Here is a 19005-nt window from a genome sequence, read left to right as displayed (position 1 = left end):
GAGAGAGAGAGAGAGGATATGGCCTTAGGGTTCTTAGCCCGCTTTGCCTTTTACCTANGAGAGAGAGAGAGAGAGAGAGAGACATAATTTAACTGACAATGAGACACGATCAGCTTATTTATCTCGTGCGTTGTAATCGTAAATCGATCCAAAGGGGAAAGAGAAAAAAGAGGGAAACTTTGGTTTGCTCGATATTAGCTCTAATGACCTTGGCCTTGAGATGCATTTTCAAGGTCATTATCCTGAGTTTAAATAAAAAGAGATGTCGGGGATGTGTTTCGGAACGCGTCGTGCGTTGGATGCGCCGCCGCCGGATGGGCTCCTCTTCGGTTTCCGGAAGCGTGCGCGAGAGAGAGAGAGAGAGGGAGAGAGAGAGAGAGAGGGAGAGAGAGAGAGAGAGGGAGAGAGAGAGAGAGAGGATATGGCCTTAGGGTTCTTAGCCCGCTTTGCCTTTTACCTACCTAACGACTTCTCAAAGGTTCTTACAATTTTTCACGCCGTACCCGAGCCCAAATTCCTAACGAATTCCAAACGTCGTTCCCTTTTTATTTCCAACTAATGAAAGAAAGGAAGATTATTTTTGCAATTGGTTCGTTTATTTACACGTTACCGCTAATCATATTAGTATCTATTCTATTATTCGAAAATCTTAACGTTGCAAACGTTAAAAGGCCTTCGCGAAGAATAACGTTTTAACAATTACGTCAGTAGATTGCATTGTCGTTTAAATTACCCGCTTCCATTTGCCGGTGTGTAATTGATAGAGAGACATGGACGAAAAACAATGAATTAGATCGTTTTTAATTATGTAAAGACTACTTACTACAAGCGACCGTCGTATATACACGTCCGCGTACGGAAGCGTGATTTCAATTTTCGATAAAACGTAAGGAAAGAAAAATATAACCGATCCAATTGGTCGAGTAAATGTATCTACCTATATCCCTTTTATTTTTTCTATTCGTCATAAAACGAATTGTCAGATCATATCGAAGGACAAATATTTGACAAGTCGAATTGCATTAACGATGACTTTCACATTGAGTCATTTTATTATATAGATATAAGAAAAATCTTTAATTCCATACCCTATGCACTTTCTTGTCCTCTACCACACTAGGTGCGTAAATGTACGATTTTGGACTTGGATGTTGGCCATTCGGCCGATACGTCAAGGCCGCCAAGACTACTCGTGTTAACGAATTATTCATTCGATTAAACGAACGCACGAAATTTACGCGCGTAGTTTTAGTTAGCACCTTTCAGCATTATTAATGTTCTTCGCTATACGACGAGAAGTAATTATTCTTTTATTCTCGGTTTATTCTGTTTTTCTGAAAGATGATTATAATATGAATCACTCGCAAGTCTATCGAACAAAGAGATCATATACATGTGCAATTGTAAGCTTCTTTATAATTCGCAAATTGTATTACGAGTGTACGGAGGAATAAATGAAGATTTAAACACGAGCAATGGAAATCAACGTACGTGTAAAGCTTCCTTCTAGAATATCTTTCTAGCTAACCCCGAATGAATAAATAAGAATTAATTGCAAAAGAGTTATTTTCCAATGTTCTTTCGCTTAATGGAGTAAAACGGTTCATCCTAGGACTATACGGAAAATATTTCCCTATTGACTCGCCACGTTGGAATTTGACGATGGAAGAAAATAAACAAACGTTCTGCTTGATTTCCTTCGAGCTGAAATTCCATGCGAATTCCATGCGAATTCCACGCGGATTTCATCATTCCCTCTTCCTCTTGGAAACGCAATAAGAAAAAAAAACATGTAATTCCAAAATTATACGCTTTATGTTCCTCTTATCTCTACGTATATACATACGTTTATACGCTCGAATATTTTCCCAATGATTACGATGTAAAGTCTAACGAACGTCTATACGTATACAATACTTGCGACAAATACACAACACGAATTTATCAAAGACACATTCTTTTTATCTTTAGCACGCCAAGCCCCTCGAAAAGGGCCAATTTTTTTATTATCATCTATTTGGGAGGACTAAATAAATTCGATTGATAAACAAGTTTTAATATCGACGATTCATCGCCGAATTTTTCTTCCTCAAAAGTCGAATGCTGCGTAATTATTGCTGCACGTGGATGCAATTCCATGCAAAAATATCGAATTTATGCGAAAGGAACGCGAAAAACGTATCGCGGATAGAGGAGACTGACTCATACGAAAGATGCCGGTTTTTATTCCATTATTTACAATATGTATGATTTCATTTGGTCTCGACTTCACATTCCAAACTTGACACACCTCTGCTGTTCCACTAAAACTGATCGAACGTTTATTACATCGAGCTACTTGTCTTTAAATATATGAATCATTTTCTTATTTACAATGGTTATAGGTTTATCTAACTATTTTGCGATCATATCTAAAGAATGAATTCGTTTCGATCGTTGCGATAACGATCGGTGAAATATTGATTTTCGAGTTTAATCAAGAGAAGCAGAGATACGGCATATTTACTTTCATGAATAAATTATCTCTTTATAGTGAACTAATTTTTCATTTTATTTCTTTTGATCTCTGTCGTTAGAAAATATCATAGTAAGGAAATTCTCAATGATCGAGCGTCGCGCCTTGGACAATGTGAAAAATATAAAATCCAAGTAAACTTAATTATAAATAATTAGGATGCGATAATAGCGAATCAAATGGCGAACCAAATGGTGAACCAAATGGCGAACCGAATCTCGCGTTAACGAGAGATTCAAATTATTACCTTTCGCAAAAGGTACGACCACTTTGTATATACGTGTATATACAATAAATGTATTTCTAACATTCTTACCAGTTACAAAACTATCAGTCCCAATTACGTAGAATAGTTTTCCGTTACAAAGTTCGTCGTCATTTAGAAATAATTCCAACTAACTTTAGTTCGTTTTCACGTGGCATTTGAAAAAAAAACCTGTCTATAGAAAATACTCACAATTAGATACTTTCATTGGACTTGGAAATAAAGCGATTATGCTTTATTCTATATAATTGATATTTCTCGGAAGAAAGTTGTAAGAGGAATGCAATAGCGTGTAGAAAAATCAACGTACGCGCGTTCCTTCATCGATTTTCTACTGGCCGAAGAAAGTTATTACATAATCTTGTGGAGGGCTTCCCCCTCGAAATAGTATTTCGTTGGAACGACGGCTTCGTATAGCATATTATTAGCACCGATTATTACGACAATGAATGAAGAAAGAAGAAATGGTCGTTTTTTGGTGCGCGGCTGTCTCTAGTGCTCGATTAACAAACGATGTAATGTCGCTGATTATTGTTACGTTTCGGAGGTTAAACGCGCTAAAAGCGTTCCTCCAATTTCAATAGCTTACCTATACCTATACCCATATGTACCTGTAGACCAAGTGGAATTCGCTCGCGTACACGGTTCTCACGATTCCACTGGTATTCGCGCGCTAGCCGATTGGCTCGCAAAAGGCGAAGTGGTACGTGTAACGCGAGTTTATAGGAAACTCCGTTCCGTAGGAATGCGGCTAAAGCGATGGGACGAGCGCAAGTATTCGCCTCGTAAGTCTTTCCTTCGGAGTTAGTTTCAAACGATATACCGTGCTGCTGCTGCTCCTTGCAGTTACGTCACTCGAGATAATATAACTTCAAAAAAGTTGTAACAATGGTTTGAGAAATCGCGTTAATTGAAAAACTTGTAGCTTGTTTATTGAATATTCGTTGGAAACAAATAAGTACATAGGAGTTGTTGTTCTCGGGTCTGTTCGCTTCCATTCGTGGGTACTCGGATCGGTACTTGGATGATCGGCGTGGCACATGCTTTCGAGCGTCATGACGCTGGAATGTATCGAATTTCCAACTTTGGGAAGACTCTTGGCCCCTTCGTCTTTGCGCTATCCCTCCTGATATCCATCTACCCAATAGCACACCGCCACCTTGATACTCGTCCTATCAAAGAAAACTCAAGGCGTCGCGGAGAGTCCATTCCGTAGTAACGCACGATAAAGGAATGCGGGTTTGGATGCAGGCGTTCTTTTATTATCTCGAAACGACGATGTTTACAGTTCACCTAAATTAATCTCGTCGTTTCCTTTCAAAACTACTATCGTATATTTTTTAACAATTTTCTAACGCATCACCGAAGTCAGCAAAGAATGAACAAGTTTAATTACAAAACAAATTAATAATCGACTTATTAGAAATACCGAGTGACGTCGATTATGACACTCAACGATGCGCACAGTAAAAATAAGATTATGATACCTGTAAGAAAACAATTAAGTATAGCAGACTAAATGAAAGATTTTTCGAGCAATATCGATGATGATATTTATTACGACAGCGGTGAAAGCTCGGATACCGAGATTCTTATACTAAGAAATAAAAACAAAATATATACTCGTTCCGAGTAATTACGAACTAAAGATAATTGATCAATTCATAAATAGATTACTCGATAATACAACAATTGCTTTAGCAATAATAATCTGTAGTTAATAAAAAACTAGAAAATACTTTGCTACCGACAATGAGAGCGTGATTTGAACAATAAAATGTCCAGCTCGTAAGACATTGATTTTCTTCTAAATAGATAAATGTAAATTTAGGTCCAAATTTAGGTCCGTTGCGCTTTCCCAAAGAGTGTTTCATAATTAGACGTCTGTAAAGAAAAAAATGAGGCGAATTTGATAGCAACGCTCGCGTAGCAAGAAAGACCTTTATCCGTAGTTTATCGCTAAAAGAGACACCTGCGTTATCTTTTTGTTTTGCCATCACGCATGGGCCATGATAAGGAAAAAGAAAGAGGTACAATCGTCATGCGTAAACTATAAACACAGAATGCATTTTTAGAAAGCTTTAACGGGTAGAAAGAGAAGATGATAAAAGAAGGCATTGAGATTCCGCGAAGAGATTTTTCTAAACACAGATGGCAAGCAGATGCCGCTGGCGCACGATGCACGTTACGAACGTGAGATCGTACCGGGAAAAGTGCTTCTCCTTTCTGCGCGTGCACCACTGTCCTGACGCGCATTCTTCGAAAAAAAAAAAAACAATATTCCTTTTCTTCGTTCGTCTTCGTAGAACTTATCTCTGAAAGATTTCGAGCAAGGACGTTCGTCCGTCGTTTGCTTCGACTCTTTTGAATTATCGAGTAGAATTGTTGCACCTTGCATGGAAATAATTCGCAACGACGACGATATCACTTTTTCAGACATGTATACGTTTCTATTTATATACAATTTAGCTTTGCAACCTCGTTGCGAATATCGTCGCTAATTTGCTCGATTATTTGTCAAATCTTGAAGAAAATTCCGACAGAAAGGATGTCCTCGTGCCATTAAAAAGGACAAAAATGCGAAGTAAAGTGATTCATAGATCAGAGCAATTATGGCATTATCGAGATAGAGGAAAAAAGAGTAATCCGGATAAATGCATGAAAAGCCAGCAGCCCTTCCCCTTTTCCCGAAGCTAAGAGAAGAGCGTAATAGCCCTGCCGCAACGAAGAATGCACTAAAAGCAGGTTGGGTCTATTTTTAGGTACCGGCCGGGGTCGTACACACCAGGCGCGTACATATATACAGCGGCAGGAACAGCAAAAATACATACATAACATACATACATACATATGTATAAATACGTAAATACGTATTTATGTAGATACGCAGCATATGTATAGACCTGCAAAGTGAACGAGAGAAAGGGAGAAAGGGAAAAAGGGAGAAAGAAGAAAGCAGGAACTGGCTGTGAGAGATGCACAGCATTTACTCTACCGCCCACGGGGCTACGAGGACGACGTAGTCAGGCAAGTATCGACTGCGGCTGTATGGCTGCCGTGTGTTCGAACGAAAAACACCTCCGCGATGAAACGTGGCTTCGAGGAAGGAGGAAGGCATGCGTTATATACGCCGATCTCGTTCCTCTACCGACGAGCACCATCTGCTGGTTGGATTACAAAATTTCACTATACGACGGTTCGGCACCGAGCTCTTCGGAGAAAACTTATCTTCGTTTCCGCTATGCTGTAACAACTTTTTTCCCCATTTTTCGGTTAAAATCTCAATTGCCGCCTTATTGCAGGAATATCGTAGAATATTTGGACCATTAAACGAAATATACCAAGATACCAAGAAACGAATAGTATTCCGATGGTGCAAGGTCAGTACTCTATAGACGAAGGTCTCTCGAATTTTGCCGGGTCATCAAAGATGCCTGTGGTCGTCGATTCTGGCCGGTATTTTTTAATTGCTGCAACAGCAGAGATCAGAATCAATCGTTGGGCCAGGTGGCAGCAGCTCGTAACGTACGAGGATGCCTTTCCAATCCCACCGAACGCACAGCATTACCTCTCCTTCCTTGCTTCCACCGCGATCCATTTTTTATATTAGAAATAAAGTGTGTGTAAAGTATACGTAAAGTATGTGTAAAGTATGTGTTTCTGGCCAAGAACTTATCTACGAAATGAGTTTGTATAAAGGGCCAAAACAATAAATCCTTCATACTAAAGGGACAACGCGGTCTCGAAGAAGCGCGCGAGAAGATCGAAAGTGAAAGCGGCGGGTGGTTAATCGGCGCTTCTTCCGGACTATCTTGGCGCGGCTACCAACCAATTTAAATACCGAAGCCACGATCACAACTTCAAATACTAATTTCTCTTACAAAACGCTAAAATACTATATTAACATTCCACCTTTTGATCTTTCCAATCTTGCTTTTAAATATTCGACTGCGAATAATAAGTATTTTAATTCCAAATTCCAATAACTCTTATGATAGACGCGATTAAATTAAACGTCCATCGATGACGTAAGATTGCGTTCTTACGCTATAAATATATACGATATTATGCTTTATAGGTTGGTAACCTGTCGGCGAAAGAAATTTTCGTGGAACGTTGAAAAATCGCCACGAAATAATTTACGCATCGTCCAAGTATAAAAATCTGATAAATATATTCGATCGAAAATCGATAATAAATAAATTAGTAGCTATAAATTATATGTGCGTTTCCTGGAATATTTTACATCTCGCATCGGGTCGAGACGGCTAACGAACGTAAAAAATTTAACCTTCGTTTCGAAACGAAGAAATACGTTCGTGCAAATGCGTGAAATTTAACAGGACAACGTTAGAAAAATCTAATGACAACTATATAAAAGCTATACATCTTCGGAGAGACTCGAATAATAATATCAGTAAGAGATAGATACGACGTAAACTTTAAAAAGCAAACATAGGAGGCGCATTCGAACGTTACTTTCTAAAAGCGATGTGGTCGGTGAACGACATTCTCTTTCTCTCTTTCTCTCTCTCTCTCTCTCTCTCTCTCTCCCCCCCTCTCTCTCCCTCTCTCTCTCTCTCTCTCTCTCTCTCTCTCTATCTCTCTCTCTCTTTGTATTTCTCCCGCGGTATTTATTTTTAAATTATATTCAGAAATATTCAATAACGCAAATAGATTTGCAAATCGAACAAAGAACTGATGGCCGCACATCGAACGATTAAATAAAATGCTTATTAATAACGCAGGATGGCGCTGTTATATCTTGAAAAACCCGTTCTTAAAGAAATATTTCTCTTTTCTCGTCATTTCTATACTACATTGTAAGGATTAAATGACAAGTATCGTAACTAGTTTGGCGTTAGCCTAGACGCTAAAGGGACGATTCGAATAGGAAAGTTTAAGATGATGAGAACCTCCGCGAATAAGGTCTCATCCGAAGGTCATTAAGAAAAAAAAAAAAATTTTATCTGAGAAATATACGTTTTAATAATACCGATAAAATTTCGAAATCGTCCGCGCGAATCTTCCGTCGTCGGATCTCGAGGCGAACGCGCTGTGACCCCCGTCATCTTTTCTGCATTCCGAAAGAATTCCGAAAGCGCGAGATATTTCACGATATCTATAAGCGAATGTAACATGATGCAGTAGTAGTAGAGTAGTGGTGGTAGAGGGTCGGCGCTAGGTTCGCTACTCTCGGCGCTCTCTGCTTACCGGCGCAGCCGCGAGAAATTCCAAGCAGGTTCGTAAACACCAACGCGAGATTCCCGCACGCACGCACGCACGCACGTACATACACAAGTACGCACGCAAGCGGGTGACGGCGCATCCTGGCGCAGGCCCGCATGTACGCGTGCACGCGCACTCACTATGCGCCGCCAATGTCAGAGGCCATGCGCGACCGACCGATCGACCGACCGCTCTCGGAGCAGCATCTTTTTCGCAAAAAAAACAAAGAGATATAGATTTTGGGCGTCTAGTACTTGGCGCTCGTAGCTGTAAGGCGGCCCTGGCGCTTGGAATGCGGGCGCGGCGACTCGCGCCGGTGTGGTACGGATAGCTGTGCGCGCGAATACGCGCCAGCACGCATGGGCGCCTTCGCTTCGACCTCTCTGTCTTATTTTACTACGACGATTCGCTCGCGGTCGCGACCAAAAAGAAAAAGCAAAAAGATAGATCGAAATAAGAGAAGTGACACACGTACCTGTCCCTAGGATCGATCCACGTAGTCTTCCTTGTGTTGTGATCGATGAAGTAAACCTTCCCGTCGAAATCCTGCGCGACGTCCCACCCTTCCGGTAGCGGTATCTCCCCATTCCGTCTCCTTGGCATATTTCACTGCGCTCTAAATCCATCCAAAACTCTCTATCACCGAGCGGCGGCGGTCGACGGGCGCATATCTCCGTGCGCGCGCGAGCACACGCTCGAAAGAGGCGCGCGCACACATATACGGAGGGTGGTAAGTGACCGAGGGGTGGGGGCCCCGCCGAGTAGGAGTGGGGCGGCAGGGCGACGGTGGTGTTCGACTAGAAGTTCGACGCAACCCTGACGCAACCGCGACGGCGACGACCACGACCACGACCACGAGAGGATCGCACGCGCACGTGCACTATGTATATATTCCTTGCTACTCCGCCATCATGAATACTTCATTATCATGAGCCAAGTGACGTCAAAGTCTCCGCCTTCGGATTCCTCTCGAGCGGAATTCCAGCGTTCGTAGCCGGCCGGCTGTGTGCCGGCCGAGCGTTTCCTTTTCTTTTTAAAAAAAACTTTGACGAGGCGACGGCAACGACGGCAGCGACGACGACAACGACGACGACGACGGCGGCGGCGACTTGGTCTGCTGTTTCATCACCGAGTCGTCGGTACCGTTCTTCCTCTTCTTTTTCTCAACGATCTCTGTTATTTACCGGAGCGCGCGCGCGCGCGCCTCCGCTCGACGCATCGATCGTAAAGTAATCCACAAATTATTAATCACTGCGATCATGCGTTACCTTCTTACAACTTTTTCTTCTTCTTTTTATATTCCTTCGTGAAAGCGACGAACACTCACGCGCGAGTCCACGGCGAAAGCTCGACGTCGTCGCCGACGTCGACGACGACGACAAAAGAAACAACGACCCGACGGCAATACATCATTTTCCTCTTTCGTCCGCGAGAATTTATTTGCTTCTTTTCTTTTTCTTCCTTTCAACTTTTACGCACGAAAAGAGTCATGATCGCGTCGAAACAACGAGGTCAACTACGAATACGATCCAAGCACGTCATCGCGTTCTCGCTCCGGGAGAACCTGCTTAAACACACTTTTCAACGCGACGAAAAATATCGATCCTCTTGCGTTTCGTCAACGCGACGCTCGTAAGAGCATACGCGTATTATTCTCAAACGTATGCACGTAAAAGAATCAGAGAGAGAGAGAGAAGATAAAACAAATAATAACAAACTTATTTAGAGAGAAAGAAAAATCTCTCTCTCTCCTCTCTTTCTCTTTCTCCCTCTCTCTCTCTCTCGGCAGAATGTCCTCTCCTCGATGGTGACTTTTATGCGAGGCGAGTTTCACAGCAGTGTAGCCGCCAGCGGCATCGAGAATTCGCGACCTGCTTTAAGCGATGCGCGTCGCTATCACCAGCTTCCAAGGGGCCGCCGCGAAGCACATTTCACCGTACTCGCTCTTCTTCCCTTCACCCCTTCTCCGTCCCCCTCCTACTGCAGTTCTCTATTTCTTTCCGTTTCCCCTACCCTTTTTCTCTCTTTCTTTTCCACCTTCTCCCACTCTTTTACCCTTTCTTCTTGTCCCTCATGTATACACACACTGCACGACCGTCGAATTCCAAAGATACCACCAGTTCTACCGACGTCGATCTGGAAGGCACCTTTTCTCTTGGCTTCACGAAAAAACGTGAATCCGCTCTCTTGATCGTTCAACTACTACTACTACTGCACTACTACTACTACTACTGCTGCTTAGCTCGAAACACCACTTACTATTATCTCAAACTTCCACGTACTGCTATACTCTTGACGCTGACGTTACAACGTTATGAACAACGGTCGATCGTCGTTCTTACGTAATTAATTACTTACACATACGTAAATTCATAAGATTTGTTGCCGAATAACGACGTGACTTATTTAGCGACGATATAGCGATATGTACAAACGTTTTAACAGCTCGCACCAGCTACGAGCATGTCGAGTGTTTGAAACATGCCACTACTAGACGTTCATGCTGTACACGCTCGACGATCTCTCTCTCTCTCTCTCTCTCTCTCTCCCTCCCTCTCCCTCCCACCCTCCGACCCTTCCCGCGCTCGACTCGTTCGGTCCCCCTCTCTTAACCATCGAGGAAGCAGCAACTGTTCGCGAAATATCCCCACCATCGACGAACTCGATGATCTCTCTCCATCTTTGTTGCACGTAGCGCGTTGTTCGAACGACGAGCCGTCGTCGTCGTCGTCTATGTCTATCGCTCTCTCGTGTCTCTGACCGCACGACGAAAGCGCGGAGCCCCCTTCGGGCCTCCTCCGAGCGGTTCGCGTGTTTCCTACCAAATGGCGCCACCGGACGAGCACGATGCAGGTGCACTCCGAGATCCGAACTACATATTCATTCCTACCTCCCTTCTGTTCTCTCCTATCTATAATAAATCAACAAAAAACACCCTCTCATACATATACGATATTTCCACTTTTTACCTTCCTCGCGATCCGATGATTCATCGCAATAGTAAAATATACAAATCAATGTCCGATCGTGATTCGATCGAATATTCTCTATATAAATCGTCAAATATTTCTTTTTACCGAATATACCTATTATGCATTTGACTCCTTCGCTTTTCGAATTACGTCAAATCATTCCACTTCTACGATATATGATAGCTCTCCTCTAATTTATACTCGAATCAATTATTTTTACCTTCCGTTTGATTAAATATAATTTCTCGATGTAAGTATAGAATCGAATAGCAGTGTGTCTCTTTAAAAATAAATTCTTTTCAACTTTCATATTTTTTTAATATCAACTCAATCGCAGGTGATGTTATCGACTATCTTCAAAGGAAACAGATCGTGGCGCCGATATTGCAGGGAATTTAAACTACTAACTGCATATAATAAAATATATGCACAGTTAACTCGACATACCCATAGTTCGTTACTGTTTACAAATTTTATCATATAATGCGCTACATAATTGAATTAGGAAATTTATTGAAAGTAGCATCTCGCACGAAAATAAATTCCAACTAATTGTTTAAACTAATCGCGTAAGTTGAATGAAATAAAAAGAAAATATTATATCGAGGTAATACAAGTATACGAGTAATACTGTGTCACGCGACGAAGGTTCGTCTAATAATAATATGCTTCGAGTAACAATGAATGGCACGTATCATTGGAAAGTTCCACAAGTAAAAGAATTGATTGATTTATTAATTCTCTTTAAGCAAATGAAAATAAATCGTGTTACTTCATTAGTATAACGATGTTACTAATTCATATCGAAATGTTGACTCAAAAATATCGAAAATATCTATTCGAGTAGAGCGTTACCTTTGAAAAAGTAATAATTTGAGTTCGTATTTTCGCGCTAAACGTCCACCATTCGAATCTAAAGCGCATGTTCGTTCGATTTATAATGCGGTAGAGTGTGAGAATCGTTGCACGTTGCCAAGCGATTGGTGGAAATGGAGTCGACGATAGTGGGGGATATACCACAGAGGTTACGAGAGTGTCTTTGACGAGAGTTATCGAATATTCGACATCTTACAAATCATTTCTACCGCTAGTATCGTCCGTTCACCAAAAATGTTGCCACGTTTCTTAAGACCGACTCTAAATGTCGCTCAGCAAGGTGTCAAAAGTTTTTCGACCAGCGCCAAGGTAAATTATTTTTTGTAGATAAATAATCTCGAGTCTCTTTTATCGTTACAATTAAAACAAGATATATTTAAGAATCCAACTTCACAAAAGATATTTTTCTTTCGATTGACGTTATCTCGCATGTTACGTAGACTTGTCTATAAAAATGCTGAGAAAAAGTCGTTACGTAATTCCTTAAATTTTGATCAGCGATTTAACCAATAAATAATCCCAATCCCGTGAATTAAATGAGAAAGAAAGAAAAGGACGAACGTGTGTCAGATTATCTTTCTAAATTTTTCGAACGGTGAATACTGAAAACTATGAAATTAACTAGTTAGTATGTACTGTGAAAAAACATCGTAGGATTAAATGATCCTTTCGCAAACTCATCATTTTTTACATATTCACAGTGCGATGTCAAGGTCGCCGTTATGGGAGCCAGCGGTGGAATTGGGCAACCGCTGTCGCTGTTGCTGAAACAATCTCCTCTCATCAGCGAATTATCTTTATACGATATAGTCAACACGCCTGGTGTCGCCGCTGACCTTTCTCATATTGACACTGCTTCAAAAGTTACTGGCTACACGGGTCCAGACCAATTAAAAGATTCGCTAAAAGGTGTTGAGGTAGATAAATTATGAATCTATCAATTAGTTGAAACATTTTTCATATACATTTTTCATATACATATTTCATATTAAATGCCACATTATACAGTTTTTAAAAGTTATAAATAATCATAAATATTAAGGTCGTCGTAATTCCTGCTGGTGTGCCTAGAAAACCAGGAATGACGAGGGATGACCTATTTAATACAAACGCCTCTATTGTTCGTGATCTTGCTGTAGCCGTTGCAGAAGTATGCCCAAAGGCATTAATTGCTATCATTTCTAATCCGGTTAACAGTACCGTACCTATCGCTTGCGAAGCTTTAGCGAAAGCAGGCGTATTTGACCCTAAGAGAGTATTTGGCGTAACTACGCTCGATATTGTCAGGTCGAGCGCGTTCGTTGGCGAAGCTAAGGTAAAGATCATATAGACGAATATAACTGGCAAAAGCTAATTTAATATAGCAATAAATTGACAAATTGTTTATTTTCTTAGTCGTTAGATCCACAAAAAGTAACAGTTCCAGTAATCGGAGGTCACAGCGGCATCACGATTATTCCTCTGCTTTCGCAAACAAAACCCTCCGTTTGTTTTTCTGAAAGCGAAGCAAAAAAACTCTCTGAAAGAATCCAGGAGGCTGGTACAGAAGTTGTAAAAGCTAAAGCTGGTACAGGCTCGGCTACTTTATCAATGGCATATGCTGGAGCTCGATTTACTTTTTCCTTGCTTAAAGCTTTGGCCGGACAACAGGGTATAGTCGAATGCTCTTATGTTAGATCAGATATATGCAACACTAAATATTTTTCTTCTCCCGTTCTCTTGGGTGTAAGTAAAATTCCATTATTTTTATTTTCATTTTTAATAGATATTTGTTAGCATAATAAATTTTCTTACCTTCTTTAATGTTATAGAAAAATGGAGTGGACAAAGTTTTAGGATTTGGTGAACTTAATGCTTACGAAAAGAAACTTTTAGAAGCTGCTATTCCAGAGCTACAGAAGAACATTAAGAAGGGAGAGGATTTTGTAAATAAAAAGTGAATTAATACGAGCCAAATTTTTAGAGCACGACTCTTCGAATAACAGAAGAGTTAGCCTTGTCGATAACTGGTTATGACATATTGATGAAACATTATAATTTGTTACAATCTGTGTCAATAAAACCAGCTTATTCGAATTTACTAATTTTCATTTATAGAAACAAGGCATATGGTTCTACATTCTAAATTTATTATGCTAGATAAGTAGATTCAATAGATTGAATCGTTCAATATTGTCAAATACTTAACATTTAAAAAAAAAGAAACAATCAAATGAAATTTTTGTTTGAAAATGTAAATTATATTAATCCTATCGAAGAAAAAAGGAATACCCTAAAATTGTTCAATATATTATTAGATATTATACACGAATATAAATAAAAAGAAAATATCTCAAATTTTAATCATTATCTACTGCGTTTGTAAGTCTTATCATTAAATTAATCGATTATTTTAGAAAAGTCTAATAAGGAGAGAATCCTTATGAGGGTTGAAAAGTTTTGAGCCTAACGCAGCGTGGAAAACCACAAAGTTCCAAATTTTACAACTCACCCGTGTATATTTTTTCTATAATTTCTTCTTTTTTAATTAAACTGTAATAATTTTAAAAACTATGTGTCCTATCGACTTGACTCTCCTTCTGTAAAATACGTCCTCAACAATAAAAAGATGTTTAAATGGTATCTTTATTACAAACTATTTTACTTTTAAATAATAACAACTCTCTCATAGCATTTATAGTAATATTTATTTATTTAATGCTTGATACTTTACTAGAATGAATGTTTCATTTCTTTTCATTTCTACTTATTAGCAATAAGGTGTAACAAAGAGCAGACATTTTTAGTCCGTTTATTTATAGCTTTAAAATGTTAATTTTACAGAAAAAGAAGGGTACTTGACCCATGTATAACCGTGTTTGTTGTAATACAGAGCGTAAGAACGCGCGTAGTCCGAAGTAGATTATTAATCGAAACAACACAACAAACGCGTAAAAGTCTTGAGACTTAAGCCAGTACTCGTCCGTAGGAAGGGTTAGGATTAATCTTCAATCACGATCCATCAAGTATACGCTAACTCGATACATAAAAGAATCGACCGAAGTTATCGATCTTATGATTTACGTTCACATGACGTAAGTTAAAAGCTGCGTACGGCTTCTGCGTCGATTGCGCGCGCACATGTGTGTGTGTGTGTAGAGAGAGAAAGAGCAGAAGCACAAACCGATTAGGTAGATCGAAGAATAGATCGATTGATCAATACGATAAATCGAAAAAGAAAAAAAAAGCGCGTGAAATCAATCAAGTTTCGATACCTATTTCTTAACTTTCAAGATTAATTAAAATTGTTCGAAATTAATTCGCAAAAAAAAAAAATCTTTTAATATTTCAGAAATGAAACTTAAAAATTTTCATTTTCACTTTCATTATCAATAATAACGTTATCGATTATTTCAATGATAATTTGGATAAATTATCGCGAGATATTTTGCATAGGAAAACTATGGCACTAACAAATCCCTCAACATATGGAACATACATAACCTTACTAATGATATCATTGGGTAATGTACTCGATCCTCATTTACGGCAAACTAATATGTCAACGTTTTGTGCCAAATCCTCCGATTGAAAGTATGTCATATCAAAAGCTTATCTATTTTTTACGATCTCTGAGAGTATATATACGTATGTTTCGGAGAGAGAAAATATAGAATAATAATAAAGTATTAATGATTAACGCTATCTGATCTAAACTGGAATAAGTTTTTCGAGAAAACTTCTTCAATATTTAATTATTTTCGTCGAAATGTTTGCGTGAGATTGACTGAAGAAAAAAATAATTATGCAAGAAATCATGCGACTGTCACCATTTCTACACATTTAATATTATGTCGCTAAGAAACGAGTGACAATAGCTTATTTAAGTTAATAAATCAACGAGCATCCAATTCACATCTGCATATTCCGACATTAATCGGCACGTACCACTTAACGTCGTATCTTGGGTGTACAAACCTAAACAAGACTTTCTCGATTTTTCTTTTTCTATCTTTATCGGTCATTGTCATCGTTAAGTTTAAATTGACGTTTTTGATAGCCTTTGTTAGACGCTTGGAAACATTTCGCATATACATACATACATACTTACGGTGCGTGGTTTCTTTTCAAATTTCCTTCTAACTTAATTAATGTTTTTGCATCACACGAAATACAGAGCGTCTTGTTTCAATAGATTCCCTGTATCGTAATATCGTTAAGATTATTAGCGATATAAAAAAAACCTATATCGATAAACGTTCAATACTTAGATTATGCTGATTTATAACTTCGAATTTAATGCTAACATTTTGTAGGTATCTTTAACAATCTCGTTGATATTTGGATTAATCGGTAAAAAGAGGTTACGCTGTGTATATAATTGTCTATTTTCTATTACTATATCTAAATACAAAGCTATTACTGATCGCCATCGCTTAGAATTTGTATGCATTTCCAAACCGAGTTTATAATGACGAATGTGACCTAAATTAAAAAGAGTATCTAATTATTCAGAAAGGATAAAATGATATGTAATTTAGGAGGCATTTCAAAGAGTCACATTTACAATCGCCAATACTATTCGTCTCGCAACGCCGTAGTCTTGCTTTTTGTTCGTTTTTTTGTCTTCTTTATTCATCCATAATGTGAAATCGTACACACCGTTACGCTTACTACATTTTTTCCTAAAAAAAACTATTGTGTGCTGTAGTGTATTTATTATAGAATCAAGACAATCTACAAATAAATACATTGGTATATCTTAACTATATATTTAATGAATTTAATTTAGAGTTAATATTACTAGAGTGCAATACCAGTAGTAGTAGTGTATTAATTATACTACAAATGATTGTTAATTAATCAAAAGAAATGTATATTGTAGTTTAAAAACACCGAGTATATGTTCGGAGCACCGTCCTCCTCGAAATCCACCGTTAGAATGGCACGTTGTCGTCTGCGCAAGTTCTTTTATTCGATATTGTTTATATTACTTACCGAAGGTCTCGCGTATGTATAACGGAAATAATATTCCTAATAAATAAAATTTCCTTTCATGGAAAGTCATATAAACAACATTCGATAAATGAACTTTCATAGAGAACAAAAAAGCTAGTCTAACGGTGAATTTCGAGGACGGTGCTCCGAATATATACTCGGTGTTTTTAAACTACAATATTCATTTCTTTCGATTAAATTAACAATTATTTCAAGTATAATTAATACAAGAAATGTACTTTATATATTAAATCGATTTCATTGAATACGGAGGTGAGTTTTGTATATGTGCGTGTGCTGTATTCGTTCATACAAATTTACTAAAAAACTTAACTTTACCACTTAAATTCTGTTACCAGGTCGAAAACTCTTTATATATTTATAAAAGAAGAAGACCTTTCATATGAATATGATTTTATAAAAGCAAATATATATATATAAATAATCTAATAAAAATCATTTAAATAACAGTGAAAAAAAAGGACGAGCAACTGTTAAAGACGAAAGAAGACGGGTGAGTTGTCTGTGCATTATTTTCGTATTTGCTTATAAATAGTACTTCCAAGTTAAACTTATATACGAAGATATACTACACACTATAGCAATAGTTTTAAAGGAAAAATCTGGCAAGCGTAACGGTGTAAGATTTGAACTGTATGCACGAGTAATTTCACAGAGAGACAAAACCAAGGAAGAAATAATAATTTTAGATCTTGCAAGAAATATTCGCAATCGAGTCTATCGTCGGACGAGTCGATTAAAACTAAAGGGGGTAGAAAGCTGGGGGTGGTTAAGGTGGGAGGTTGTCCATTTCACGAGTATGCGCCGATGACATATATAGAAGCGGCCGATGAAAATTCAAGAGAAGAAAAGATGATAAGGATATATAGACAGCGATAATCGTTCGCGGACGATTTCAAAGTAGGGTACAGAGAGTCGTTTATTCTGTTATTATTTATATACCACAGCAATCGATAATAGTTTACACAAAGGGCGTATGAAAATGTACAACCACATTACAAACTAGCTAAACAGCTACTTCTTTGCTGTGAAACGTAACGCTAAATAGGGGAGGTCTCCTCTACAGCATACCGCGATAATTTTCTCTTTCGTTTTTCTTCTTTTTTTCTTCGTTCTTTCTTCCTTTCCTTTTTTATTCTTTTTTTTCAACGTTTCTCCTTGACCCAAATACGCACGAACGCCTCCTTCCTCTTTCCCTTTTGTCGTCTCGGAGAAGCGTAAAAAGGCAGTTACAATGAAAAGTCTGATATTAAAATTCGATATAATAATACTTATAGTTTCTTTCGAAGATTATTATTTATAATATTTTATTATTAGACGATAAAGTTTGCTCTCGAGAAAAAAAGCCATTATTCAAATTGAATGGGCATTGTTTATTGCATCGACTATTTAATTTATTTATTTAATTATTTACTTATTCTTGGAAGAGGCTACGTTGTTGTTGCTGTTGCTGCTGTTGCCATCATAGATAAAGATGATTATTCTATTTTTGTTTTCCTCTCTCATTTCTATTTTTCCACAATTCTCTTATTCCTTCTTTTAATAAGTGCGCGCTCTTCTCTTAGACGGCGATGAAAAAAAGGAAATCTTAAGCTTCGGTAAATCAATTTTCTATTCACGGAATGCGTGACTCTTGGTCTCGTTTTTTATTATTATTACTATTACTATTATTATTATTATAATTATTATTATTAATTATTATTTTGTTATTTTTGTCTTTTCTTTTTCCTTCCTCTTATTGTTGCCGATGTTGTCGTCGGTTTCACGGAGGAACGACGCGATTGATTTTTCTCCCTCCCTCCCTCCCGCCCCTCTCTCTCTCTCTCACTTGCTTTTTTCAAGAGAAAGGTTCCTGTGTGTAAGCTTCTCCTATTAAATATACATATACATATACATATACATATACATATACATGCATATACATACATATACAGACGCACGCACATAGATGTATGCATATATATATATACATATACTGATCATTTTACGCTCAATTTACGCGTATAGACTTTATAACACCGTTTTATTATCATGGCATGCGAGACGATCATGCGCGCAGTAAAAAAGCGGGGAAAGAGGACGAGGAGGAGATTAGGGCCGGGGTAATACGAACGAAGGAACGAACGAAGGAACGAACGAAGGAACGAACG

The 19005-nt window shown here is 38.4% G+C and overlaps 2 protein-coding genes across 2 annotated transcripts in view; one reads left to right on the top strand and one right to left on the bottom strand.

Annotated features, from left to right (window-relative positions):
• Positions 1–11425, bottom strand: part of LOC106787960 (protein kibra) — a 30364-nt gene extending 18939 nt beyond the window's left edge. The window contains exon 1 of the mRNA XM_014750762.1: positions 8485–11425. Within this exon, the coding sequence (XP_014606248.1) occupies positions 8485–8612 (128 nt within the window). The 5' untranslated portion in view covers positions 8613–11425. The remainder of the gene's footprint in view (positions 1–8484) is intronic.
• Positions 11426–11939: 514 nt separating this feature from the next.
• On the top strand, positions 11940–13933 carry LOC106787964 (malate dehydrogenase, mitochondrial). The gene is made up of 5 exons (XM_014750767.1): positions 11940–12166; positions 12559–12774; positions 12900–13172; positions 13253–13582; positions 13669–13933. The coding sequence occupies exons 1-5, from the start codon at positions 12092–12094 to the stop codon at positions 13795–13797; spliced, it is 1023 nt and encodes a 340-aa protein (XP_014606253.1). The 5' UTR covers positions 11940–12091; the 3' UTR covers positions 13798–13933.
• The last annotated feature ends 5072 nt before the right edge of the window (positions 13934–19005 follow it).

This window comes from Polistes canadensis, unplaced genomic scaffold, assembly GCF_001313835.1.
Source record: "Polistes canadensis isolate GaletaPanama2010 unplaced genomic scaffold, ASM131383v1 scaffold_121, whole genome shotgun sequence".
Taxonomy (NCBI): domain Eukaryota; kingdom Metazoa; phylum Arthropoda; class Insecta; order Hymenoptera; family Vespidae; genus Polistes; species Polistes canadensis.
The sequence above is the reverse complement of the archived record's forward strand: the minus strand, read 5'-3'. Positions and strand labels throughout refer to the sequence as shown.